This window comes from Typopeltis vanoorti, chromosome 16, assembly GCF_054136105.1.
Source record: "Typopeltis vanoorti isolate ZY-2024b chromosome 16, IOZ_Tvanoo_1.0, whole genome shotgun sequence".
Lineage (NCBI taxonomy): Eukaryota > Metazoa > Arthropoda > Arachnida > Uropygi > Thelyphonidae > Typopeltis > Typopeltis vanoorti.
The window spans coordinates 76836976-76864723 of NC_143564.1; the positions used below are offsets into that span (position 1 = coordinate 76836976).

Below are 27748 nucleotides of genomic sequence, written 5' to 3' on the forward strand. Positions count from 1 at the left end.
CGTGCAGAGCAGAGTCTGAGAACAGGCAGTTGCTGACAAGTCTGCAAAAGAAAGAAGGAAAAGACACCAAAAAGAGGGAGAGAGACACTGCCACTTTTTATTGAAAATGGTTTTGAAATGAGACTGAAAATTTGGCTCATATTAAATTATTTTCCATGTAAGTGAATTCTGTAACTCTGATACAGTTATAGCTACAACATACATATCTATAACAATGTGTTCTTCATAGTTCTGTTTTAGGAATAGAAATGGTCAAAAGAGGACTAAACTAAGCTCTTTTTTTTTTTTTAAAGTGCTATAGTGGAGCCTGAATGATTCTTGCTTGCTGCTGGATTAAACAAGTTTTCCATTTGATCTACTGTTTATCTGACCTTCGATTAATCAACCTGTTTGTCAGATAATTGCCAGAATAGTCTAAGTTTCCTTCCATTCAGTTTGCAATCTAAATTCATTACACTCTCTTTTAGGAATTTGTTCTTTTAGTTCCTTGCTCTTACCTTCTTCATATTATGGGCATCCAGCTCCATGATTCTGATGTCAGGTCTTGCCAATGGCATCATATCTTCTAGATACTAGATTCATGCAAATAAAACCTAAAGTTTAACTTAAAATCTAATTTTTATTAGACTGTATAAAGAAAGCTGTCAAGCTCATATTCATCATTCAAATATAAACAGAAATGATTGTCTAAACTAAAATAGTTACAGATTAGGCTCTCCTGTAGCAATTTAATATGCATTATAACAAGTTATAATTTTCAATTGTTTTCATATTGTGTATGCAGTGAAAATTCTGCTCATATTAAGTAATTTATTTCCAACAAAGTTCATTCTATAACTTAATCCTTTATAATTAACTTTTTATAATACCAAGAATATATTGTTTTTACATATGCTTTAAGATTGTACTTAGTTTTGTAGAACAGCAGAATTCAGTTATTTTCATAAATAATGATAAACAATTTCATTCAAATATTCAGATGCAACTTTATGGCACAAAAAAAGCAGGAAGTTCTTATAACTTATGATTATAGTTCTGTTAAGCAAAAGCACTTCGATCAAAATAAGGAATTGCTACGAATTCTCCAATTTTTTTCTTATCAGATGTAAAATTGAAAGCTTCAAAACAAGATTCACAAGTAAAGAAAGGATCTTCTGGAAGTCTTTTATTATTCTTTGTAATCCATCTGTGAAAGAAAAAAAAATTCCAATTATTAAAACATTTTATATAAGTAATTTTTATTATCAATTACATAAATATTAATTATAAATTATACAGTTCATGTTAGCGTTTTATATATATATTTTTTTTTATGTCATTCAAACCCAGAAAAAGCTAGAATTATTATTGGTGCAACTAGTTTTCATTACATATTGTGTACAACCAAATAAACCCAGTGTATTTTTATAAAGAAAAGGCAATTACTGAACAACTTACACTAAACAGAAATAAAGGCAGTGAAAGAAGCATCAATGGAAAATATATGGAGCTAGTAGAGAAACTGCAGAAATACTGTGCTGACATAAACTGTGCTGACATAATTCATATTACCAAAGTGAAGAAGACTAGCAGGTGAGACTAAAACCAAGATTTATTCAGACAATAGTGAATACGTAAAAAAAAAAAGAAAAAAAAAAGAAAGAGTAGCTAATAAGGCTAAACACAAACAAAGATAAACTTCTTGATCAGCAATCAATTTTCAAGCAGAATGATGTGTGCAATTTTAAAATGGAAAATTGGACAATAAGACTTATGACCTTACATGTGTAAAAATATGTAAATTTTACATATGTAGTATTATTATTCTTGTTGCAATCCTGTCAGCTGCGCCATTGTAACAATATGTTTATCTTATTATTTATGTTTGTTATTACTAATTACTTATCCTTTCAAGCCTTATACTATTCAATTCTTATCGTCTTGTCGTCTGCTGTGCCATTGTAAATCTACATTATCTCATTTGATTACTCTCTTATCTTCAATATTTTAGCTGCAAATATTGAAGCTCACAGAACAAAGAAGTCGCCTCAGGCTGGAGCCAAACTCTTTGTCTGATCTACCGGTGTTTGTTCTAAACAGAATTTTGGAAAATTTGTTTAATTTCTAGCTGTACCACCAAAATACATGGATGGGAGGTGAATCTCCCTCCAAAGAAAAACACACAGAACCTTTCTCTCTTAATATTAACTAAATTTAGCAGCTTAACCCTTCTAATCTACAGTCGCAATATCTACCTTAAGGCACACAGATTCAAGTTTAATGAGTAGTGCATTGGAAATATGAATCAGGCAAGTTATTTAAACAGTAAAACAGTTTATTCATCACTAATGAAATATACAAAAGGTCAATTATAAGTTCCAAGTAGATTTTGCTTCTATGCTTCAAATAACAACTCAAAATTACATTACATTTAGCTCCTCAACATAATTACTTCTAGTAGGAGGCTCTAGAAGTAACTAGGAAACACTAACTTAGATCTACTCAAATCATCCTCAGATAAACATTTTCAAGTTTATGCAATAGCTACAACATTAAACACAAGAAGTATCCTAAATTTCTAAACTAGGCTTTCTCTCACATAAGACAAAACAATTCAAATATCAGCATTCGGCCTAAAGTCCTCAAGTATCCTATCTAGACAATACTCTTAATTAAACACTGTCACAATCCTTTTCTCAAGTAAAACAATGGAAAGATCTTACTTGAACATAAATCTGGACTTCTCTAAATGATCCTTGAAATCATCTCTTTCGGTTACCGTTCGTCTTTAGCACTTAACTCAGGTACCTTTTCTGGGGCTTGTGAGATCCCTTGTTATTATGCGAGCATCAGGAACTCGGTGGCATGGAAACACGGCATCAAGCTTCTTTTAAAACCTCTAATCATAGTCACATCGCTCTCTTGGCATTTTCTGTCTGGAATGCAAAATTCCGATGGCGATCACAAATCATCTCCCACAAAGTTAACAAAACTCCACTGCTGTCACGTACATCATAGTAACTTCTTGCTGACCCAAGAATGGGACCAGCACCGCACGCCTGACTCGCGAGATGAATAACCCGAAAACAAAAAGCCCCGACTCGCCACAGCAACCCTCTATTTATCTGGCTCCAATGACCTTGGGTTCACTTACGTTGTCGTCCCTTAATACGATAATCTGTCTGGAATTATTCTGACCAGAGGATTCTTTTAGACAAATTATTTTACGCTTATTTTCCTTTGTTTTAATACAAAACATTTGTAGGCTACAATATTCAGTTATTCACAATTTATTAATTCCAATTCATTAAACATAAAAATTTTCACTATTAAATCACAAGTATTTTTCTTGGAATCTTGTTTACCAAAAAAATCAGTATATAAGGTGGTTTGCATAAATTTCCTTCTATACACGATTTTACATGTGTGATCCTACATGATTCTAGTAAGGAAGAAGAAGAATTTTTCTAGTCATTAGAGGGCAGGGGGGAGTAGACCAGTTTTGTTGGAGATGTGAACAGCAGAGCAGGAAATGAATCCCAGATATAGAAATATTTCGGGAAACCTGGAGAATACAACAAAATTAAAATAGTTAAGTATTTGCTATTCTGAACTAACACTATGTTCCAATGTTAAGGCATGCATAACTTTACATGGAAAGAACACAGAAAAAACATGAAGTCTTTTCAGGGCAATTCAGGACACAAGTGCATACAGGGGATTTGAAACAGGAAGTGACTACCATTATTTGGTTATGAACAGAATTAAAATGGGTAATGTATTGAAAAGAAAAACATGGACAAAAGGTTTTCAAATAGTCAAAGTCAAGTATCTTACAGAGGTGAACTATAGACTGAAATATACAAATATTGTTGAAAAATGAGTATGAAAAAACAAGAATCAGAATCTGCAAGGAAAGAAAAATCAGAACATGGCCAACTCAAGATGTTAAGGATAACAATCCAGGAAAAGAAGAAATCATATCAAAGTCCTGACAAGTAAATCAGCTTGTGTTCCCTAAAGGAATACAGAGAAAAGTATAAAGTTATGTGCAAAAAGTAGCAAAACAAAATTCACTGGAAGACATTAGAATACACAAAATAAATCATGAAGGGATCAAGAATCTTCTAGAGGTTATTGGGTGTGTGTTGTGTGTATGTGTGTAAAAGAAATCATAGATGATAAAGGTAGTGAATTCCAGACATAAAGAAATGTTTCAGTAAAATCTGCAGAAAACAGCGAAACTAAAATAGTTAAGTACCTGCTATATTTTCAACAGGTACTTAATCCATTATATCACCTTTTATTTCTGGATGTCCTCCAAAAAAATATTAAACAAGATGAGCAGCAACAGAACAGTAGTAGAAAATAGCCAGGAGGTGTAATTATGAGTACATGTGTACATTGAAATGTGTAGTTGTGTTAAATCTTGAATGAAGAGATTTCACTAAGGTATATTTCATTTGGGATTTAACAAGCTTTAACAGTAGTAGAAAATAGCCAGTAAATAGAAAATAGAATTGTAAATTACTGGAAAGCCTTAAAGATATTGTATCTTGACATTGAATGATTCTATGTAAAGGAATGTTACCTACTTTTGTATGTTTAACAAGAGAAGAATAATTTGTGAAACATATGTTAGCGTGTAAAATTATGAGTTCAAGGTAAACGAGCGAGACACACTGGATTAGCAGCAGAGCCTACAGCAGTCATGTGTGCGAGCTTCTTGGAAGATGCTAAGAGAGAAGAACGGAACCATGTGCAGAAGAATGGTGATGGGCAAAAAGGTGTGATGTAGAAGGGGTGCTGCTAAAGGTGCAATATAAAAAGACTTGGCTCCCCCAGTTTGGAGATTTTTTTTTTCTTGGATTCCAGTTTTTCCTCGTGCTCTCCTGTTCAGCATCGGTGCCCGTCACTTGAGGGCCCCAGCTCAAGTTGTTCCCAGGTATGTGTAGGTGAACCCGGCCAATGGAGCGATGTCTCGACGGAGATAAGCGGCCAAATAGCGAGCCAGGTGTGGGCAATTTAGTCAGCGTACAGAGGAAATCTATGCAAGCTGACCATCATGCTAGACCACGTGGACCAACTTAAGCAGAGCTGTTTCTCGTCCACAATCGGAGAGGATATATCACGATAGCGAGCTCCAAACCAGGCTCAGGTGAGATGAATGTCAGGATAAAGAATAAGTGAGCTGTAAAGGGAATTGAAGATTGAGGGACAGACCTGAAGAAGTCTTAAAGATCGGGTAATGCACAAACCTTAGTCTCTTTTGTTGTGGAAGAAAGAATTATTGTATAATAGTGAACAAGAATATTCATTAGTAGAGCTCATATTATGTAAGAGGCAGGACTTTAGTATTTAGTCTAATAGCAAAGTGTTACAGCTCCAGGAGCATAGTCTAATGTACTGTAAATGTCGATCATGTTTAGTATTTTATAGTATAATCATAAGTGAAGTTAACTGAATTAATGCCTGGAAGGAATTGTAGATCAAAGAATACAAAAGGACAATCAATTGATTTGATAGCAGTGTCTTATGACAAGATTCAGCTATATAAATTATAGTTTGTTATATTAATTAAGTTCTGTAACTTAAGAAAGTGATTATCTTAGCTGAGTATATATTTGGTGAAAGTGTATTGCATGAGTTTAATAAATGAACCTTTGTAATTTTAACTAACTAGTTGCCTGATAAATGGATCCAATGCACCACTTATTAATTATAACCTGAGTGAAATTTAATTGTTTAACGAAGACCACGACTGCAAACTAGAGTTGGAACAGGAAATTTAGCTAATTTGAACTAAGTACTTAATAGGATGATTAACCGTGTGTCTGTCTGAGAGTTAACTTCTTGATTAAGAAGCTTTTCTAATCTAAGGGCGCAGCAATAACAAATAAAATTTCCAGAATTTAACGAGGAGGTAACTCCAGATATTTGTAACAAGGGAATTGGCTCTAGCCAAAGGCAATCCCCTTGTTAATCTAATTCACACACGTGATCAATATAAGTAGTGTTTCCATTACAACTAAAGAAGTACAATTTAAGGATAATTACAGAACAAGGATTCAGATACCTCACATGTACATCAGATAATAAGAAGGATACATAAGAAATACATGCAACAGATGCAAATAAATTTGGACCAGAAATATTCAAACATAGAGGTATTCTAGCTTATAGTAGAACTCTCAAAGTACCCGTTTATAATTCTCGTGGAAAGGCTTAGACGTTAGTTATGTATTTTGTAGCTACGTGAGAGGGCGTTGAGTGCTTCAAAAAAGTACAAGATCGACACATCAAAAAATTTGAAAATTTAAAAAGAACTCGATCTCGAAACCACAACGTCGTACCAAAACGGTAGTCAACCTTTCGTCAATTAGTGTAAAACCTGAAGCACTCAACGCCCTCGCACATGGCCACAACTTCGCCATTGCACCCAGAAGAATACCTGCTGAAGATATTATAAGAATTGAACGCGGGATACGACACCTTCCAAATCACATCGCCAACGATATTAGACTGGATGTAGCTTGTGTTCTGACCAAAGCTAAACCACCAAAAGCCAACATGCCCAGTAAGGAAATTAAATCTCTAATGGAATTAAAGAAAAACAAGAAAATAATAACCGCCAAAGCTGATAAAGAGACCGCCACAGTATTGCTTAAACAAAAAGATTACACAGGTAAGCTGAAAGCTTTATTGTTAGATCGGGCTACTTACCTATCGAGTACAATCCCACCAACTCACAAATTAGAAAACTCCACAGGCTCCTTAAGAAGGTCACTTCTTGGCCTGTGGAAATCACCAACAAATTAAAACCATTTAACCCAATACCCCCCACCCCCCGTATTTATGGACTCCCAAAAATACATAAGGAAAACGTGCCATTACGTCCCATAGTGGATGGCATTGATTCCCCCAATTACAAACTAGCTAAACATTTGGCCAAAGCTCTCTCTCACACTATACTGGCAACACACCTTCACACATAAAAGACTCTGCCCACTTCAAAGCCAGCATAGAAAACCTTATACTCAAACACACTGACATAATCGTCAGCTTTGATGTCTCCTCCTTATTCACAAATGTCCCACTCAAAGAATCCTTAGAGCTAATCCAATCTAAATTTCCTCCCGATATCACAGCCCTTTTTCAGTTCACAATGAACTCGGGCTATTTTGTTTGGCAAGGAAAATTCTACAAACAAATAGAGGGGACAGCCATGGGTTCTCCACTCTCCCCACCCTTGGCCAACTTTTATATGGAGACTTTTGAAGAGAAAGCCTTAAACTCTGCCCCACAAAAACCAACCATTTGGCTTCGCTATGTTGATGATGTATTCGCTATTTGGCCACAAGGCTCCGATACACTCCTCTCCTTCCTAACACACTTAAACAACCAACACCCCAGAATCAAATTCACCCTGGAAGAAGAAAAAAGCAACTGCCTTCCTTTCTTAGACAAACTTGTCACCTGCCAGCCTGATGGAACCTTGGTTTTCTCAGTCTATAGAAAACCCACCCATACAGGCAGATACATTCACCAACAATCCCACCACCCCTCCTTGCAACAATATGGAGTCATTAAGACACTACACAACAGGGCTAAACTTATCTGTTCAAATGACAATGCCCTAACCACAGAACTAAACCACATTCTCAACACTTTCTCAGCCAATGGCTACCCCCCCCCCCCAAAAAAATCCAAAAAATATTGAAACCAGTAAATCACAACCCCCCCCCCCCCTTCAAGGATTACTTTAAATCCATAACCATAGCCTATATCCGAGGCACCTCGGAAAAAAATTACAAAAATCCTAAAAAAACATGACTTAACTTCTTGTTATAGACCATATAAAAAATTGGCATCCCTTATCCGCTCTACTAAAGACCAACCCCCCCCCCCCTAGACCTACCTGGTGTATACCAGGTCCTTTGCAGCTGTAAGCTGTCCTACTTTGGCCAAACAGGCAGGACAGCCAATATCAGAATTTCAGAACACAAGGACTACATCTGGTTTCACCAGTACAGCCACTCTGGTCTTGCAGACCATGCACTGGATACCTGCCATAGAATACGGTGGAAGAAAGCCACGATAGTACACCGTAGTAAATGCAAGTATGAAAGGCTTTTCATGGAATCAGCTTCAGCCCTAAGAAACAATCCAAACCTCAACAAATTTGGTTGCATGAGACTTCCTCAAATTTGGGAAACCCACATCAGAAGACCTTCAGCCCAATCACCCAAGAATACCAATATTGCCCATTAGAGGGCACCATCAGGACTTTAGGAGAAATAATAGCTTCCTGCTTCTTCCTCATTTATTGTTTGTTGTGCCTACGTGCACGTATCTTGTTCTTAAGTTTCTTGAAAATGGCAATGTGACGTTGCCGAAATACTGAAGTATATTAAAATTTATTTTAATGTAATCCTAGTGACATAATTTCCTTAAATTACTTAGTAAAAAATACCCATTTATAAGAATTGAAATTGTGAAAATCTGATGAAAATATAGATTGAAATTTTTATCATTTTGCAAACAAGATGTCTCTGATCTAATCAATTTCTTTCTCTCCATTAATTCATTTCATCAGAAAATAAAATTCACCTTGGTATTGAAATATAATGGGAAACTACCTTTTCTGAGCATCTTAAGAGAAGATTAAGTGGATGAGTAGAGATATAAAGCAAGAGCTGGGAAAAAAAAAAAAAAAAAAAAAAAACTGAAAAAAATGTAAAGAAAAAAGAGATCAGTATACCCATGACCAATACAAAGCACAAGCAAGCTGGTAACTAGTATGATAAGAGAGGCCAAATCAGATTATGAGATAAAATTAGTTAAGCAGACCAAAGTAGATCCAAAAGAGTTTTTTCATCATGTAACAAGAGGGAAATGACTATGGCAGGATGAATTTAATCAATGCTGATGGTATGAAGGTGACAGAGGCAAAAGAAATAGTTCATCATCATCATCAAATTCCTGCCATGTACCCTCAAGGGGTGTACAGGATATGACAGTACTACATGAAAAAATTACATCATTACTAACTTCCTATCTACAATTTTCCTCCAAATCAGTCTGTTACTTGTCAAGACTCCAACATTATCATATCTTATATTTCTATCGTCTAAGGCACTTTGTACCGTATCAATCCACCTATATCTTGGTCTTCCTCTGGGTCGTTTTCCTGCCAACCTGGCAGAGAACACTTGTTTTGCTAATCTTTCCTCTCCCATTCTATTTAAGTGACCATACCATCTGAGATTAGCTCTGCTAACGCATTCCTGGATGCTGACAATGTCAAGTTCTTTCCTAATATCCTCATTTTTAATATGATATTGCCATTGATGCCATCTGTTCACGCCTCTAATCTTTCTCAGGACTCTCATATCTGCGGTCTCTAGTCTTTGGTCAAGTGTTTTACTTCTGACCCAGCTCTCAGATCCATAAGTTAAAATTGGTTTGAACACAGTCTTGTATACAGCTAATTTAGTAAATAATAAAAAAAAGAAATAGTTGAGTTGCTTTAACCAACTTTTCCAATACTTTAACAACCACCTCTGATGTACATTTTGCAAAGGCATATCATCCAGATGGAGATTTTGCAAGTGCTAGTGTTCAGCATATTGAAAAATATCAAATGTGAATGTGCAAGAGAACTGGCAATGCCTCTGATGATGTTCAATATAAGTATCGGCTCTGGCAAAGTTCCAAGGAGTAGAAAGAGGGTAGGATGGTTCCATTACATAAAAGTGGCTCCAAGAGAGAAGTAGCAAACTATAGACCAATTAATATATCAGAGGTGGTTGTTGGAGTATTGGAAAAGATGGTTAAAGGTAAATACTCTATAGTGGGCTACACAGCTTTGTAAAGGATAGGTCCTGGTTTAGTAATTTATTTACATTTTATAATAAATGTGACAGCTGAATTGGATAAAGAAAATGATACCACTGGACTTTGGAAAGGCACATGACAGAATATGCATGGAAAACTATTACAAAAATTGGAGCAAATGGGAATGGAAGTAGCAAGGATAAAGGATGGTAGACAGACAGAGAGAGCCACCAGAGATAGTATATGATTGAGTGGAATCTACGAGAATAAGGGTGAGTAGTGGAGTACCTCAATGTTTTGTACTACGGCCAATACTCTTTATTTTGTGTATTTTGGATATAGGGAAAGATTTAAGGGGGAATATTCAGTTATTTGCTGATGATGCAAAACTAGGGAGAGCAATAGTTGATAAAGGTGATGTAGATATCCAGCAGGATAATTTAAACTGGCATTGTCAGCAAAGGATAATGACTATCAGTTTTAATATTGCAAAATGTAAGGTAGCTTTGGGTTGACAAGATCACATATTATGTATTACACTGATGGTACCAGATTGCAGGAAATTGATGAAGCTATGGACTTGGGATAATGGTGGACAGGAATTGAAGCTCAGACAGCATATTGCAAAAGTTGGTGATATACTCAAAAGATTACTTGGATGTTGAAGAACATGCTAACAGGTTTACGATAGGAAAGTTGCTATCCCTCTTTATATGGTTATGATTATGACCACATGTTGACTACTTGTGCACAGATTTGATAACCTGGATTTCTCTCTACCACCTCCTGGGGATCAGGAGGTGGTAGAAAGAATTTAGAAATATGTGACCAATCTGTAGACAGGTTGAAGATGTGTTGGTTACAAAGTTTAGTTGATACACATAAAAGAGGGGGACATGATAGAAACTTATAAAGTATTAAAGGGGTTTCATAAAATAGATGCATAGGAAATTTTTCAATATATGATCTATAGTCAGAGACCTATGGGACACTGTGGAAGTGGTGTAAGAGTATGGTTTGTAAAGGTGTGTGTGGACTAGATTTTCTGCATGGAAAGTGGTGAATGAGTAGAATGAATTGCTAGTGAATAAGTGCAAGTATAATAGGTTTTGTGTGTGTGTGCCTCCCACAATGAGTCTGTGAACTCCATGGAGATACCGTATTATAATAATAATGATGACGACGACTAAAAAAAAATCAGAATGTAACATTCAGGCTACTATGACAGCACTACATGATTAAGTTTACATTATTACTAATCTCCTATCAATAATTTTCCTCCAACTCAATCTATTACTTATGAGCACTCCAGTAATATCATATCTAACATTCTGTGCTTCTAACTGAATCAGTACACTTAGACCCATCTTTCTCGGTCTCTTTCCTGCCATCTTAGTTTCAAACACTTGTTTTTATAACCTTTCCTCACTCATTTTATTTAAGTGATCATACCACTGATTAGTTCTGCTGATATATTCTTCAATGCTAACAATGTCCTGTTCCTTTCTAATATCTTAATTTTTTTTTAATATGATTCTACCATTGATGCCACTATTCACTTTCCTAATCTTTCTCAGAACTCTTATATTTATGGGTACTTGTGGTTTATTTCTAATCCAACTCTCAGAACCATAACTTAAAACTGGTTTGAACACCATCTTGTATACTCTAGTTTAGTGTTTTGGCTAATTTCTCTCTTACTCCATATAAATTTATTTAATTGGCTCTCCTCACTACCAGCTTTGCTTATTCTGTTGTGTATTTCTGAATTTAATTTGCCATCTTCACTTAAAACTGTGCCTAAATAGCCAAAATATTTTACTTGTTCTATAGGTTCTCCATAGAGAAGTCAGCTGAAGTTTTCTATGTTCCTGCCTATTTTCATACTAAATTTGTTATGCAATTTAGTCAGAGAACCCTGGAGACTTGCACTGGATGTGTTTAGGAGTACATCATCACCTGCATACAGCAAAGAGCTAAGTTTGATATCTCCAATTTTAATAATCAGATTGAATACCACTTTCTTGTGGTATTCAATCTGATTTTTCAATTGAATACCACTATATTCAATCTGAGTATTCAATTGCAAGGCTTGTTTTTTTTTTGGAGGAGAATTTTGAGCAGTATGCTAGCCACTCGATTCGATTAATATCCTCAACCTCCAGAAGTATCTCAACTACTTGTATACAACGTGATGTGGCACTGTCATCCATAAAAATGAATTCTTTGCCTACAGCACCATTGAACACTCGAACATGATGATGAAGAATTTTGTTACAATATCATTCACCAGTCATAGTCACTTTTTCCAGCACTTGTAGCTCAATGCATCCATTAAGTATAATGCCTACCCACACCACTGCTGTATCTATCTCTTTCAAGAACATCCTTGTGATGGAAAGCAGTACCACTTTCACACCAGATCAAGTGTTGTCTAGAATCAGAGGAAAGACTAAAATGCCTTTCATCTATAAAGAGTACATAGCTCACTGGTGTCTTGTCCAATTTTTATGGATACAATACCACTGAAAATGTGCTCTATGATGAGCTGTAGATAAAGGGATGCAGATTACAGGTGTATAAGCCTACTTGTCGCAGATGTCTTGCTACAGTTGTTGAAATATCCACTTACCTGTGCTTCAACAGAGGTGACCTGCCAAGGTGTATCGATTACGTTTTGCTGTTAGAACCAAAAAATCTGCCTTCATGCTCCATGGTAAAGTGAGGGTGACCTCTTAGCAATTACCTAGAACACATTTCATTGGTTTTGAAATGCTGTCCATAGCCTACACAGTATGCTCTGTGAGATTTCAAACTCTCTGGCAATATCAGTAATTCTGCAGCCTTAAGCTTTCCAATAATTCTTCCATGCATGAAATCATCTAGATGTCTTTGAGACATCTAGATGATACAAGGCATCCAAGTTTGCAACTTTATTCCTTCACAAAAGGAGTTTCCTTTAAACACAATTTGCTTAATACAACAGCGTTTTGCCTTTTATCCTGTTAAGTGCTGCCACATGACCCCTTTGCGCACGATTCAAAAATTTAAGTGTTAAAATGTTAAAATTAAAATTTTAATTAAATTAAATTGTGTTAAAATTAAAATGCTTTCTACCTGAAATTATCAAATATACAAATTGTCACAAGCATAATTAATTTTAGGGATCTTCATTTAGCATAGTTTTGATTAACATGTATTGTATTTTAGAATGAATAAATTTCTTTGCTTCTTAATCCAAAATATGTGTATGATTTACCAAGCCAATGAACCACCTGCTAAAAATATCGAACCGTATAAGTAAAAATGCGGGAAACAGTTACAACTGCTGTTTAGAAATATTAGTAAGGGCTTGTTTAACCTTGATATTTTTTGGAATCGTGATAATCTGTAGGTCAAATCCCTGACAAGAAGTTCTCTCTTGTATAGGAATCAAGATGCGCAGCTAAACAAATACATTTTTTTGATTCCGAAAAGGACTTGACCCCAGAATTTATAGATCAGGGAAAATTCTCCTTTTGTTTGAAGACTTTGCACATGATTTTAAATTGTAGGAGAGGCCACAAAGGATTACAACAAAGGCGTAGCAGAAAAGGGATATAGTTAAGGGTTAAACAAGATTCAGGATTGAAGGAGTTTTAAGAGGAAGTCAATATAGAAATATAGAGTTTTAGTTATATGTAAAATATTAAGATAATAAAATAATAAAACAATCAATAACATAACAATAGTTTGAGAGTTGGTAACATGCTTATCGTGAATAGACTAAATACAAAGGTCATTCACCTTTGTGAATGACCTTTGTATTTAGCAGGGACATATAGAGGATTATAAAGGAATAATAGTGAGGTCTATATTAAGCAGAGTATAGTTTTATTTGAGTAAAGTAGAAGAAATAAGTTAAGCTTAAAGTGCACATATAAGAATAAAAGGAGTGATTGATAGCAACAGAAAATTGATGATATAAAGTTAAGTAGTAATAGAATAACAGAAATTTACAAAGGCACAAACAATATTATTTTACAATGATGTAAAAGACGTCATCGGTTGTGCCTTTGTAAATTTCTGTTATTCTATTACTACTTAACTTTATATCATCAATTTTCTATTACTATCAATAGAAAACTGATAGCAATAGAAAGTACAGTGGGGTGATAAAATACTTAAAAACATTCACAAACATACAGGATTTGCCTTCACATCCTGTTGGATGGAGGACAGAGATGTTATCCACATGACTAATCTGATAAGCATGAAATACATACAGAAAAAATAAATATGATGAATCAGAAGAATTTTTATTATCCAATACTAATTTATTAAACTCCTTAAAAACATTAAAAGCACTTACTTCGCAGTATGCATATGGCATACCATGCAAAGGACTCTCTTTTTTTGATATAATCTGGAATACACTGGATAATCACCTGCATTTTGGTTATCTTCAAAGGACAGAATCCTGCAAAATATTATAAATGAAATTTCTTCCAAATAAATATTTCTTTGAGTATTTTACAGTATAAAAGAAACCTTTAATAGAATCATTCCCATACTGGAAAACATCCCTTCCTACAGAGGAGTATGCTTATACTCAGGTAAGTGTAAGCTTTGTGTGTGTGAGAGAGAGCACACACTGATGGTGACATTTACAGAGTTCAAAGTTTTTTTGAAAAGGTGAAGTGTCTATCTTGAACATTTCTGCAAGTAAAATACAAGCTGCCTCAATTAGTTATTTATAAAAACTTCTTTTATTGTAATATATCCTGTATTATTAAGTATTCATAATATGAAAGTGCCCAAGAATTGTATCTAATTATTCAGGCAACATATTTGTGATTGATTTGTTAGTGTTTACCATCATTTACATCGTGTATTATTACATCTTAGACAAGGCACAAGAAAATACTAAAGAAACATCAAATATGAGTTAATAATGTTTTAGTTAACTTGTAAAGCAGTTAGTTACCTAGAGCCAAGGTATAAGCTGAAATCAATATAGTCAAGAATGGGACTATATAAACTTTATATGTGAACAGCAAAATTCATATTTTTCACATAGCATATAATTGAATGGCACCAAAAACACTAATTTGGAGCAAATGGCATTGAAGTTTTTTTTTTTTTTTTTTTTTAAAGATAGCTGAGTGTGTGAAAGCTTTTGTCAGTTGGTCTGAAGCCCAACTTTTAGTTTTAAAAGCCTCCTGGTAACTCTAGATAACCTTGAACAGATTGCATGGCCTCATGCCAGTGATGCATCTTTTGAGCATCTGCCTTGTCAACTGTTATTATGTGTAATAGATAATGGAGAATCAGAGTTTGATTCCAGAGAAGGAACTTGAAAAATATGTACCACATCCAAGGAAGTTAGAAGGCATCCAAATTATCCACACTTGACACAGGGAAACAGTGAAGAAACATAACACGGGATTCTATTGCGCTACTTCATCTGATGAAGTAGCCAAAATGTATAATAAAGTCAAAGAGAGAGCAGAAAAGCTTTATCTGAGTAATTCTCTTGTTTCATCTAGAACATAGGTTCCCAAAGTGGGCGGTACTTCCCCCCAGTGGGTGCTGAAGCCTTCTGGGGGGGGGGGGACTATAGTGGGATCAGAAGCATCTGGGGATGTTCAGGCAGTCTAGGGGGTCGGTGGCTCTTTATAGAAGAAATTAATAATATATATTTAAAAATTAATTATTTTCGTGATTTTGCGATTAGATAATCATTTAAAATTTAAATATTGCATTTTAATTCATCTTATGCCCGTCTTATACGATCAATTTTCTATTTCAGTTATTTAATCATTTGAAAATTTACCATGTCAAATAGAAATAGATGTCAATTTTCTATGTCAATGAGAAAATAGAGCATGTATATATGTGTGTATAATAGGTTATGTTTACAGTAGCAAATATATTTGTTATATTTCATTTCAAAATATATAAAACCACTTTTCTAATTGTTTATACAAAAAAAAACCAATTTTATATAATTTATAAAATGGGGGCGTTACAAAATTTATGTCTTGCAAAGTGGGTGGTGGCCCGAAAAAGTTTGTGAACCTATGATCTAGAAGAACATTTCTGAAGTGAGACACAACATCCAGGCTAATTAAGAGATCATCAGAGAGGAGATGATCTTTGTTCTCTGAAGTGTAAACTGCTCTGGCTGAATAAAATTTAATAAAATTCAGAATTTAGAATGCGCATAATGCTCATGTAATTCAATCTTTTTTCTTTTTTTAATGAAAGAGATCGATTTACTCAGAAAGGCTGAGCGTATGTTAGAAAGGGGCTTGGTGATTTTATAAGAAGTTGAACCAGTACAGTCAACAATAGGTTTTAACAGTGAGTCCTCTTTCTCCTACCTTCATGAACTACTTTACAGAAAGCAGCAGTTTCATTTAGCAGCATGATGGCAGAAAACACTCAACAGAAATGCAATCAGGAATACATATCAATATTTGGCAGAAAAAGCCGGAAATTGAAAAGGCAGCTAGAATAGGTGATATAATAAATTTAGTTTAATCCTTTATCCAAGTGTAAGCAAACAAAGTTTGCACCTGAAGTATCTTCAGGACTGAGGCAACTCGTGGTAAAGGTGCACCAAGCTCTCATCACTCCTAGTCTTAGCATCTCCCTAAATGCAAAGCAATCTCCTTGCAGACCGGACATGTATAATGCTATGCATTAAGGGAAGGCCACTACCCAGACCAGTTTCAACTTGTATTGAATGTATTGAAGTACAAGTCAAACTCCAAAAACTCAGCATTGTTCTCCTCAGTAACAGGCCCACCCTGCCACTGAGAAGAACTCTCAGCATCGGCTCTACACTGTGGCAGTCTCACCTCATCACCAACCAGAGCCACTCATTTGCTCATATGTCATCTGAAGGGTAACAGCAACAGCCATGCCTCAGTTAACTTCATGGGCTACAGCATTGCCATTCATTAACCCCCCCTCCACACACACCCAGGACCTGGGTGACAGCAACAACCGAGCCTCAGTTAAAACTTCATGGGCTACAGCATTGCCATTCATCACCTAAGCTTCCAACCGGTTTCGACCTTTATTGAGGTCTCGTCAGGGGGAACCAGACTCAGAGGTGGTGATTATTATAGACTATTTACTTATTATATTTAATATTTATTATTAAATTTTGTTAAAATTAATTTAATATTTAATTTAATTTAATAATTTCTTAAATATAATTAATATTATGTTTAATATTTATTAAAGATAATTTAATATATTTAAGACTAGGAGTGATGAGAGCTTCGTCCACCTTTACCACGAGTTGCCTCAGTCCTGAAGATACTTCAGGTGCACACTTTGTTTGCTTACACTTGGATAAAGGATTAAACTAAATTTATTATAGTGTAACCAAGTGGGAAAAAACTTTCAACATCTTTCTCTTAATCCAGAGTAATTTAATAATATGGTGAGACACCTTTTGGCAACTCATATAGGTAAATATGACTTCTCCATTAATTCCACTTTAGTATCACCACCTCTGGGTCTGGCTCCCACTGATGAGACCTCAATAAAGGTTGAAACCGATCTGGGTAGTGGCCCTTCCCTTAATGCATAGCATTATACATGTCCGCAAGGAGATGTGCTTTGCATTATGGGAGATACTAAGACTAGGAGTGATGAGAGCTTGGTCCACCTTTACCACGAGTTGCCTCAGCCCTGAAGATTCTTCAGGTGCACACTTTGTTTGCTTACACTTGGATAAAGGATTGAACTAAATTTATTATAGTCTAACCAAGTGGAAAAAATCTTTCAACAGAACAGGTCATATTTGACTAGAAATGCTCAAATATGCACATATAAAAGTTTCAAAGTAGCTATACTGCATACTTCAGAAAGCCAGGTCAGATGGTCGAAGATTGGAGTAAAGTTTTCATAATACAAACCTATAAAAAGAGAAATAAAACTGACTGGGAGAATTACACATGAATTTCCTTACTGAGTGTTCATGGTAAGATTTACATTAGTATACTTGAGAAAAACTTAAAAATTGTAGAAGGGAAGCTTTGAGAAGCTTCCCTTCTATAAGCTAGGTTCAGACCAAACAGAGGTTGCGAGGATCAGATTTTCACTTTAATACAAATAGTTGAGAAACCGTGGGAATACAATAAGCATCTATTTAAGTTTTGTATATTTGGAAAAGGCATATGACAAGGTGCCAAGAAAAAGTATGTTCAAAACACTACAGTTACATGGTAAAAATGGGACATTATATCAAGCAATACTTTGTCTATATTTGTGTAGTAAGTCAGCAGTTAGAATTGAAGGAGGTACAGGAAGATGTCTGATGTTAAATCAGGTGTGAGAAAAGGGTGTATGTTACCTCCACTGTTATTCGTCATCTATATGGATCACATTATAAAGAAAAGTTTATTAAATCTGATATGAGATCTGGAGATTTTAATCTCGGCAATTTACTTAATGCAGACTTTATATTTCTAAATAAATCCAATACAAGTCTGCAGGATTCCATGACTGAACTGAATAATTGCTTTGATAATTTTGGTATGACAATCAACAAATTGCTTTGATAATTTTAGTATGACAGCAACAAAAAGACGAAGACAACAAAAATAGGCAGAAACAACGAAAACATCAACATTAAGCACAATTTTTAATGAAGATGGCAAATTAAATATGGAAATAGACAACAAAATTAGCAAAGCTGGCAGGAAGTCAACTGGATAAATTTATATGGAATAAGAGAGAAATTAGTCAAAACACTAAACTAGTTGTATATAGGATGGTGTTCAAACCAACTTCAACTTACAGATCTGAAACCTGGGTAGGAAATAAAACACTTGATCAAAGACTGGAGACTACAGATATGAGCGTTCTGAGAAAGATTAGTAGAGTGAACAGATGGCATCAATGATAGCATCATATTAAAATTGAAGATATTAGGATAGAACTTGCCATTGTTAGCATCCGGGAATGTGTTAGCAGAGCTGATCTCAGCTGGTATGGTCACTTAAACTGAACAGGAGACAAGAGGTTAGCAAAACAAGTGTTCTTTGCTAAGATGGAAGAAAAACGATCCAGTGGAAGATCAAGATCTGTGTGGATTGATACAGTAGAAAAGTACTTCAGAAGAAAGAAATATAAAATTGATGATATTGGAGTCTTGACAGATAAAAGATTAATTTGGAGGAAAATTGTCAATAGGAAGTTAGTAATGATGTAACTGTTTTTTATATAGTACAGGGTGTACTATATAAAAAAGTTTAATCATTGGACTGCCATGATTTCAATGCATTACTACTACTTAAAGAGCCTCTGTAGCTCAGTCGGTACAGACGAAGCCCTTTGGTCAAAAAGATCTGGGTTTGATTCCCGTCCATGACGCGAGGAACCTTCACCTGGTCTCTTTCGACTAAAGGTGAGTTAGCTTGTCTCATATGGAAGTATGAGTTTTTTCACCCAGAAACTTGGGTTTTTTTCCCCCCTCAGAACAGATAAACCAGTCCCATGAACATCCACAGATCTAGTCATAAAAAAATATACTTAATCCCTCATTAGGTGAGCTCAACCTGTCTTAAGGGACGGGAGAGGATAGGGGCAAACCCCCATACTAAATAAATAAGTAAATGACTATGTAAGTGTATGGACCATGGTGTTGAGACTGTACAAATGAGAAGGAACACTCACCATGTTTTAAGAAAAATCAGTACACTTCCACATGTGCTACTTTAGTAGCATGCACAATGTCAAGTCAATAGTCTATCTCCAACCAGGTTCTCTGAAACATGTCAGGGGGTGATGGAGGACACAGCAGCAGAAATGCGATGTTTCAAGTTCTCTAGGCTGTCCACTTTAGTTGCATAGATTGTGTCCTTCACAATACCCCCCCCCCCCCCACAAGAAAAATTAAAGTGGGGTAAGTTCAAGTGATCGTGGTGGCCAGGGAATCGGTCCTCCACATCCAATCCACCAATGAGGGAAGACTCAAGAGTTGCACAGACCTTCAAATGCCATTGTGGAGGAGCACCATTCTGTTGAAAGAGGATGTGCAGTTCCAAGTCTTCAAGTTGCAAAAAGATGAAATTTTCCAGCACGGCAAGGTAAATCATTCTGTCGATATTGCTTTCAACGAAAACAATTCACTCCTCCATATCTTGGCATTGTGCCTGTTCACTTTTCTGCTGACATGAAAAGTGGTTCCATCCAAAAAGCAAATCTGGGGAAGAAAATCTGGATTCTCGTCGACACATTCCAGAAATTCAGCAAACATTACCTATTGTAGGTTATCATTTTGCTTGATTTCCTGCAATACCTGCACTTTATATGCATGGAGATGTAACTTATGATGGATGACCTTCTGAATGATGGAACAGGGTACTTGCAGTTCATGTGACACTCTCCTAACAGATTTTGTCGGCTTTATGCAAAAGTCTTGTGAATCTTCTCTACCTTCTCTTCTGATATTGGTGATTCCCTCCTCCACGTTGTTTCAAAACACTTCCTGTCATTAGAAAATTTTCTTTCTACAAACGGATACTCTTGGGGGGTCAGGTGCTGCCGTTTTGTACATCTGACAGAACTTATACTGCACTGCTTTGATTGATTTCAGCTTAGCTAACCACCACAACATTTTCATTTTCTCTGCCCCTGATATCCTGTATGTACAAGCAGTGCCACTGTATTGTGATACAGTAAAAAATTCTGGATGAAACTTCTAGAGTCTCTGGAATGTTTGAATAACCCAGAACTATTTCTGCATTTAGATTTTTTCCTGTTCTTTGAAACTAGGGTGGTCCGATGTGGACACCCTGTACTATCATAATATCCTGTACATCCCCTGAGGGTACATCTCAGAAATTTGATACTGATGAAAATATCATTTAAATAATAGATTTGGAGAGAAATTCTCCTCTAAATAAAAGTTGACTGGAGATGGAGATAGTGGAGATTCCAATCAAAATTCCTTCCATTTGCCTAGAGAGTTTACCATAGCAAATAAAATATCAAGAATTCACAATAAACTTAAAAACCATCTATGATGTTTGAGGGAATATAAAAGGCATTCAAAGTCCTATATCATTTATGTATAAATTAAACAGTAGTGGTCCTAGCACTGAACCTTACGATACACCACTAGTCACCAGCTTTCACCTGGATTCTGCTCCTCTGTATACCACTTTTTTTGATATCTGTCCAGCAGCCACCCTCTTATCCACATAACCAGTGTCACATCCATCCCTATTTGGTCTAATTTGAGTAACAGAGTTCCATGTGATATTTGGTCAAATGCTTTTGCAAAATCCAGCAGAATCATCATGTAGCCCTTATCTAACTCATCTGTCACTCCATTATAAAAAGTTAGTAAATTACTAAGTCATGAAACTTCTAGAGTCTCTGGAATGTTGGAATAACCCAGAACTATTTCTGCATTTAGATTTTTTCCTGTTCTTTGAAACCTTCACAAAGCCATGATGCCCATCATATAGCATCATATTTCTAACCACCCATTCCTGAATTCTCTTTTTGACCAATTTTCTAGTACTTTTACCACCATGCATGAGATACTGATTGGTCTATAATTTGTTACTGCAGTCTTAGAACCTCCCTTATGCAAGGGGCTTATTCTATCCTCTTTCCATTCCCTTGGAACTCTAAGAGCTAAGACTTAAATGAAAGAGCCTAGTTAGAGGCATCGCCAGTTCCTTGCACATCTCGTAAAATTCGAGCTGATATCCCATCTAATTTAACAGATATATTCACACTGAGATTCTGTAATATCCAAAGACCCTCCAATTCATCCACCTCTGTTGCTACATAAGTCTCTCGCATATGTCACAACATTACCCTCACTTAGATGATATATCTTGCAAAGTGGTCACTCAGTAACTTAACTATTTTATCTACTTCTGTAACCTCATGACAGTCAGCACTCATTAAGGTTATTTTTCCATAGTCATTCTTCTTACTTGCCACACAGTGAAAGAACCCTTTGGGGATTTCCCTTGGCCTGCTTGGCTAGGTTCTTCTTGTCATCTGATTTTGCCTTCTTTACCATACTGGTCACCCATCATGCCAAACCCTTGTACTGTTCATGAGTTTACTGGTGAACTTTCTCCTTATATACACCTACCATGGCATTTTCTTTTTCTGAAGCTCATGCTTAATGATATTTCTCATCCATTTAACTCCTACCTGATTAACCCTCCTTATCTTAGGTAAACAATTCGATATAATTTCCTCTGTATGCCCCTTAACTATCTCCTAAGCACTACTAACATCCTTTCCTTGCAGGACATTATATGCCATGGCCCAGGTTTGAACCTCCTCCTCTGCTTGTTATAAATATCTGCCTTGTAATTTCATATACACTCCTTCTTGACAGAATATTCTTCATGCTGTCAAGAAGGTTTAATGGATTTTTTACAACACTCAAAAAGAATTAAAATAGAATTATAGGAAGTATTAAATTCTATTTTAATTCTTTTTGAGTGTTGTAAAAAATCCATTAAGCCTCCAACATGATGTCCTCACAGCACTTAAGCCTCTACACACGTATTCTGTCAAGAAGGGTCCCCATTGCAAGTGATGTGGCCACCTTAGTTATGGACAGATCTTCTGTTCCTATGACTAGGTCCAATACTCTTGCACCTCGAGTCCTGTCCATCACATGCTGCCTCAAGTAATTATCTCTCAGTAGGTGTATAAATTCCATTTCCTTCCTGCCATGTGATCTCTTCCTTCTAATCTACATTTCCATAGTTGAAGTTCTCCATAATAATCACTCAATCTGCACTCATACTAATTTGCTGATGCATATCTCCCAGATCATTCCCTGAAGATCCTCTGACCTATAGCAGCAACCAACAAATTTTGTCTTATTTGTCTTGATCTTACATCAGATTGCTTCAAATGAACAGCCACCCTCCTGTCTATCACCTATTCTTTTGCTATCAGCAATATCCCTACCCTGAACCTATCTTCTCTATCTTCCCTGAAAATACTAAACCTTTCACATTCTATCCCTGTAATTACATCATCGCTATTAGATCATCATCAATATTACATCATCAAGACTCACTAATACCTATAATTTTTGGCATGGTTGAACAGGAGGCCTGTTCCTGATACTTCTGGCATTAGTATATAGAAACTTCAGCATTATATAGTATATAGAAACATCAGATTGCTTCAAATGAACAGCCACCCTCCTGTCTGTCACCTATTCTTTTGCTATCAGCAATATCCCTACCCTGAACCTATCTTCTCTATCTTCCCTGAAAATACTAAACCTTTCACATTCTATCCCTGTAATTACATCATCGCTATTAGATCATCAAGACTCACTAATACCTATAATTTTTGTGCATGGTTGAACAGGAGGCCTGTTCTTGATACTTCTGGCATTAGTATATAGAAACTTCAGCATCCCTTTAAATCCCCAACCACCTTTACTTCCTGAAATGATTATTCTATCCTATTCAATATTTTGGCTTGAAAGACTAGATTCTGCACTTGATCATTCTCATACTTGCTTACCTTATAGTACCTTCACACACACACATCTACCATAATTGCATAAGATTTTCCAAATTTGCACTTCAGCATGTTCAGTAAACAAAGCTCTCTCTCTCTATACACCTAACACCAAACCATTTAGATGCAGTCTGTCAGCTTCATACAAATCTTTCTCTCCATCAAACATGTCATAGGTCTACAAACTCTATATCACTCCTTCTGTACAACTGTGTATTGATTCATTAACTATTAATGTCCTCCTCCTCAATTTGCCTCTACCATAGAGTGGCAGGAGACTTACAATTTTTACCTTCTTACTCTTCATATTTGCTTTGTCCAACAACTCCTTTACATCCTCCCAATGAACATAGTTCTTTTGCCTTACTTGTTTGCAGTTGGATGGCATGACTAATATCATTAATTTTTGCACCAGGGAAACATTATTATTATAATTCTAAGATCACATTGAGTCACAGACTTCTAAGAGGTCCCATGACACATGGGACCTCTTAGAAGTCTGTGCATGGTATCTCTGCAGACACCATGCTCTCAGGCAATGCATTCCAATCATTCAGAACTCTCCATGCAACAAACCTGCTTCTCACTCCCTTGCTAATATCTTGGAGTCACCTTAGATCGCTCTCTAACCTTCAGAAAACACCTGGAAAATGTCTGCCAAAAGCTGAAAACTAGGAATAATATCATCAGGAAGTTTGTGTGTTCGGGCTGGGGAGGGGAAGGACCCAACATTTTAAAATCTGCTGCCCATGCTTTAGTGTACTCTTGTGCAGAATACTGTGCTCCAGTGTGGTATTCGAGTCACCATGTCAGCAAGGTCGATGTGCAAGTTAATGATACCATGAGAATTATCATGGGTTGCATAAAGCCTACACTTGTTGAATGGCTACCAACACTCTCTAACATTATACCACCAGACATAAAGAGGAAAGCTGCTGCTAACAGAGAGTGGATAAAATGTATGGGAATAACACCTTACCCATCCATGAGGACCTCCAAAATCTACCACCTATTCGCTTAAAGTCCCGCAATCTGATCTGGAAAACTCGACAACCAGATACATATTCTCCTGAAACTGAATGGAAGAATCGCTGGTTTACTTCAACAATAAAAAATGGACACCTCATTGCAGATCCCACAACAGAGGCCCCGGGCTTTGACCTGCCTAGATGATAACGGAGCAAACTCAACCGCCTAAGGACAGGCCATGCCAGATGTGCTACCATGATGTACAAGTCGGCTTACATCAATCACTGATGTGACTGTGGTGCTGATCAACAGACCATCAATCATATTATCCAGGACTGCCCAAACTCATGCGGAGTTTGAGTTTTAAGGGCACATTGACTGACCTGTTCCAGGCTATCCCAGACACAGTCCAATGGATTAGAGACAATCTGAACTTAAATTTGTGATTTTTAGTATCTAGTTTTAGTATGTGTATATATATATATATATATATATATATATATATATTCATTTTTTCATTTATTCGGTTTTTATCTTTCTATTTGCACAAATTCAATCATGCGAAATGTATGTACTCCCTTGCTCACACCCTCCTTATACAGCTTCCAGGGGTGACCTCTTTTTCTCTCCCAATCTCCCACCTTTTTCTGTAAAACCTCCTCAACATTGATCCTATAACAACCCCTTACTAACTTGTAGGTCTGTATCATATAACCCCTCTTCCTCCTGTCCACTAGATCAGGGATTCTCAACCTATGGTACACGTACCACAGATTGAGAGTGGTACGTGAGCCACTGCCTTACTGGTACATCTAATACCTTGAATTAAATATAGTGGTATGCCACTGGAAAAGGTTGAAAACCCCTGCACTAGACTGTAAATTGCATCTACTCACCCTTTCCTCATATTCAATATTCCAAAGATCAGAAACTACCTTAGTCAATCACCTATGGACTCTTTCCATTTCTTTGTCTTTTTGGAAACCAGGTGACCAAATCTGTGCATAGTAGTTCATGTGTGGCCTAATCAGAGCCTTATACAATAGAACCAGAATCTCCTTCCTTCTACAAGTCCATGTCCTCTGCATCATTGCCTGAATTCGTTGCATTGTCCTCACAATTTTGGCAATGTATCTTGTAAATTTTAGATCCTTATCCACCATCACCCCAAGATCTCTTATTTCCTCCATCTCCAACAATATATTCCCACCAATAGTAAATTCTACATCTCATAACATGATTTTGTTATACTTTCATCTGATCATTGAGTCCCCATACATAATTTTCATCTTACCATGCTTTTCTCATCTGTTGATATGATCTCAATTTTTACCTTGGACCAACTGCTTCTTTCTCTGCTCAGCCTGCTAATCTCTTGCCACTTATGTAACTTTCCAATTTCACACTTTGTCCTGGGAAGGATAACATTAACGCATGCTATTTCCTTATTTATGTCTATTTCATTCTCCTGTATTTCCACTACCCCATGTTCAATATTAATTCCAACATTATTGTTTTCCATTTTGCCATCTATATTATCTGCTTTACTAACATTCACTTCGTTCTTGCCACCCAACTGGCACTTGCTGTCGAAACACTTAATACAAACTCATTCACCTGTTTCACTTTCCTTCCATAAATCCTTTAATTTTTATGATGAATATATCTCTCACACACACTGAACTGTACAAAATCACATAAATTCAGATCACTCAACAATGATGTTTTTGCCACAAATGTTCTTCCATACAATGATGCCATACCAACATCAAACTTAAACAAAATACATTAAAAACAACAACTATAATGAGTTAACCTAATGTTATTAACTAAAACATGAAAAATGTTGAAAGTTTATTTTTCACTTGGTTAGAGTATAGTAAATTTAGTTTAATCCTTTATCCAAGTGTGAGCAAACAAAGTTTGCGCCTGAAAGTATCTTCAGGACTGAGGTAAGGTGGTACACACCAGGGCAACTCGTTGCAAAGGTGGAGCAAGCTACCAATACTACTGTCTCAGTATCTCCTGATACTGAGACAGTAGTACTGAGACACCCTGGTGGTACACACCAGGGCAACTCGTTTGCAACGAGTTGCCCTGGTGTGTACCACCTTACCTCAGTCCTGAAGATACTTTCAGGCGCAAACTTTGTTTGCTCACACTTGGATAAAGGATTAAACTAAATTTACTATACTCTAACCAAGTGAAAAATAAACTTTCAACATCTTTCTCTAAATCCAGAGTAATTTATAAAAAATGGGTGGCACACCATTTGGCAACTCCTATAGGTAGAGATGACCTGCGAATGCTTCTGCCTGGTATCTCAGCTTGGGCCTGGCTCCCACTGAAGAGACCTCAATAAAGGTCGAAACTAGTCTGGGTAGTGGCCCTTCCCTTAATGCAGAACATTAGACATATCCGTAAGGAGATGTGTTTTGCATTATAGGAGATACTGAGACAGTAGTATTGGTAGCTTGCTCCACCTTTGCAACGAGTTGCCCTGGTGTGTACCACCTTACCTCAGTCCTGAAGATACTTTCAGGCGCAAACTTTGTTTGCTCACACTTGGATAAAGGATTAAACTAAATTTACTAAAACATGAAAAATTACTTATCTTTCAGCAGCAGTAATAACAAAACACACAATGATCATTCGTGAGAGACCAATTCTGAGAGAGAGAGAGAGGAGAGAGAGTTGAAGGAATATTAAGATTTGCTGTTTTAAAACCATGATTACTACTGCGACCTTGAAGTTTAGTTTATTTCTATCTTCAGAAAAGATGAGAGCGGTTGTGTTCAATATTATGTGGAAAATTCAAGTATTCTATTATTAAATATTTAATAATAGAATACTTGAATTTTCCACAATTTAATATTAAACTAATTTAATATTTAATATTAAATATTAAATTTATGTTCTAAGACTAAAAGAATAAGTTCATGCGTCAGAGGCTGATTAGAGAGATTGACAAATCATTTATTAGGAAGTGTGTTTTGAACCTTTTCCAATTTATTTGAGAAGATGAACAAGCTTTTGATAAGTCTTATTTCCAGAATCAAAGAATGTGGAAATACAAACGTGGAGTAATAACTGTGTAAAATAAACAAATTTTACTCCTTCACAAAGACCATATCTAAGAAGACCAGCAAACTTGGAAAGATATCTAAAACACGACTATTAGCTTGAATATCTTTCTTGAAAAAAATGTAGGAATGCCACTATAATTCCGACCTTCACTAGAATTAATACATACATAATACACATCTTAAAGCAAGTCAATCTCTTGCAAATAAACTTAGGGATTCAAAAACAGAACTTTCTCCTATGATTCTTATAATTTCCAGTCTAAAATTTGAATTATCAAACATTCTAGACCATGAACTATCCAATTTAGTTATGCATATTTCACAGTAATCTGGAAATTCAGCTTGTCAAAAGC

At 36.0% G+C, this 27748-nt stretch overlaps 1 protein-coding gene across 1 annotated transcript in view; it reads right to left on the bottom strand.

Annotated features, from left to right (window-relative positions):
- Positions 1 to 708: 708 nt before the first annotated feature.
- The window catches only part of LOC150098142 (snRNA-activating protein complex subunit 3-like), a 131353-nt gene continuing 104313 nt past the window's right edge, over positions 709 to 27748 (bottom strand). Inside the window, exons 8-9 of the mRNA XM_090406543.1 lie at positions 14168 to 14275; positions 709 to 1186 (exon numbers count right to left, since the gene is read on the bottom strand). Of these exons, the coding sequence (XP_090262669.1) occupies positions 1039 to 1186; positions 14168 to 14275 (256 nt within the window). The 3' untranslated portion in view covers positions 709 to 1038. The remainder of the gene's footprint in view (positions 1187 to 14167; positions 14276 to 27748) is intronic.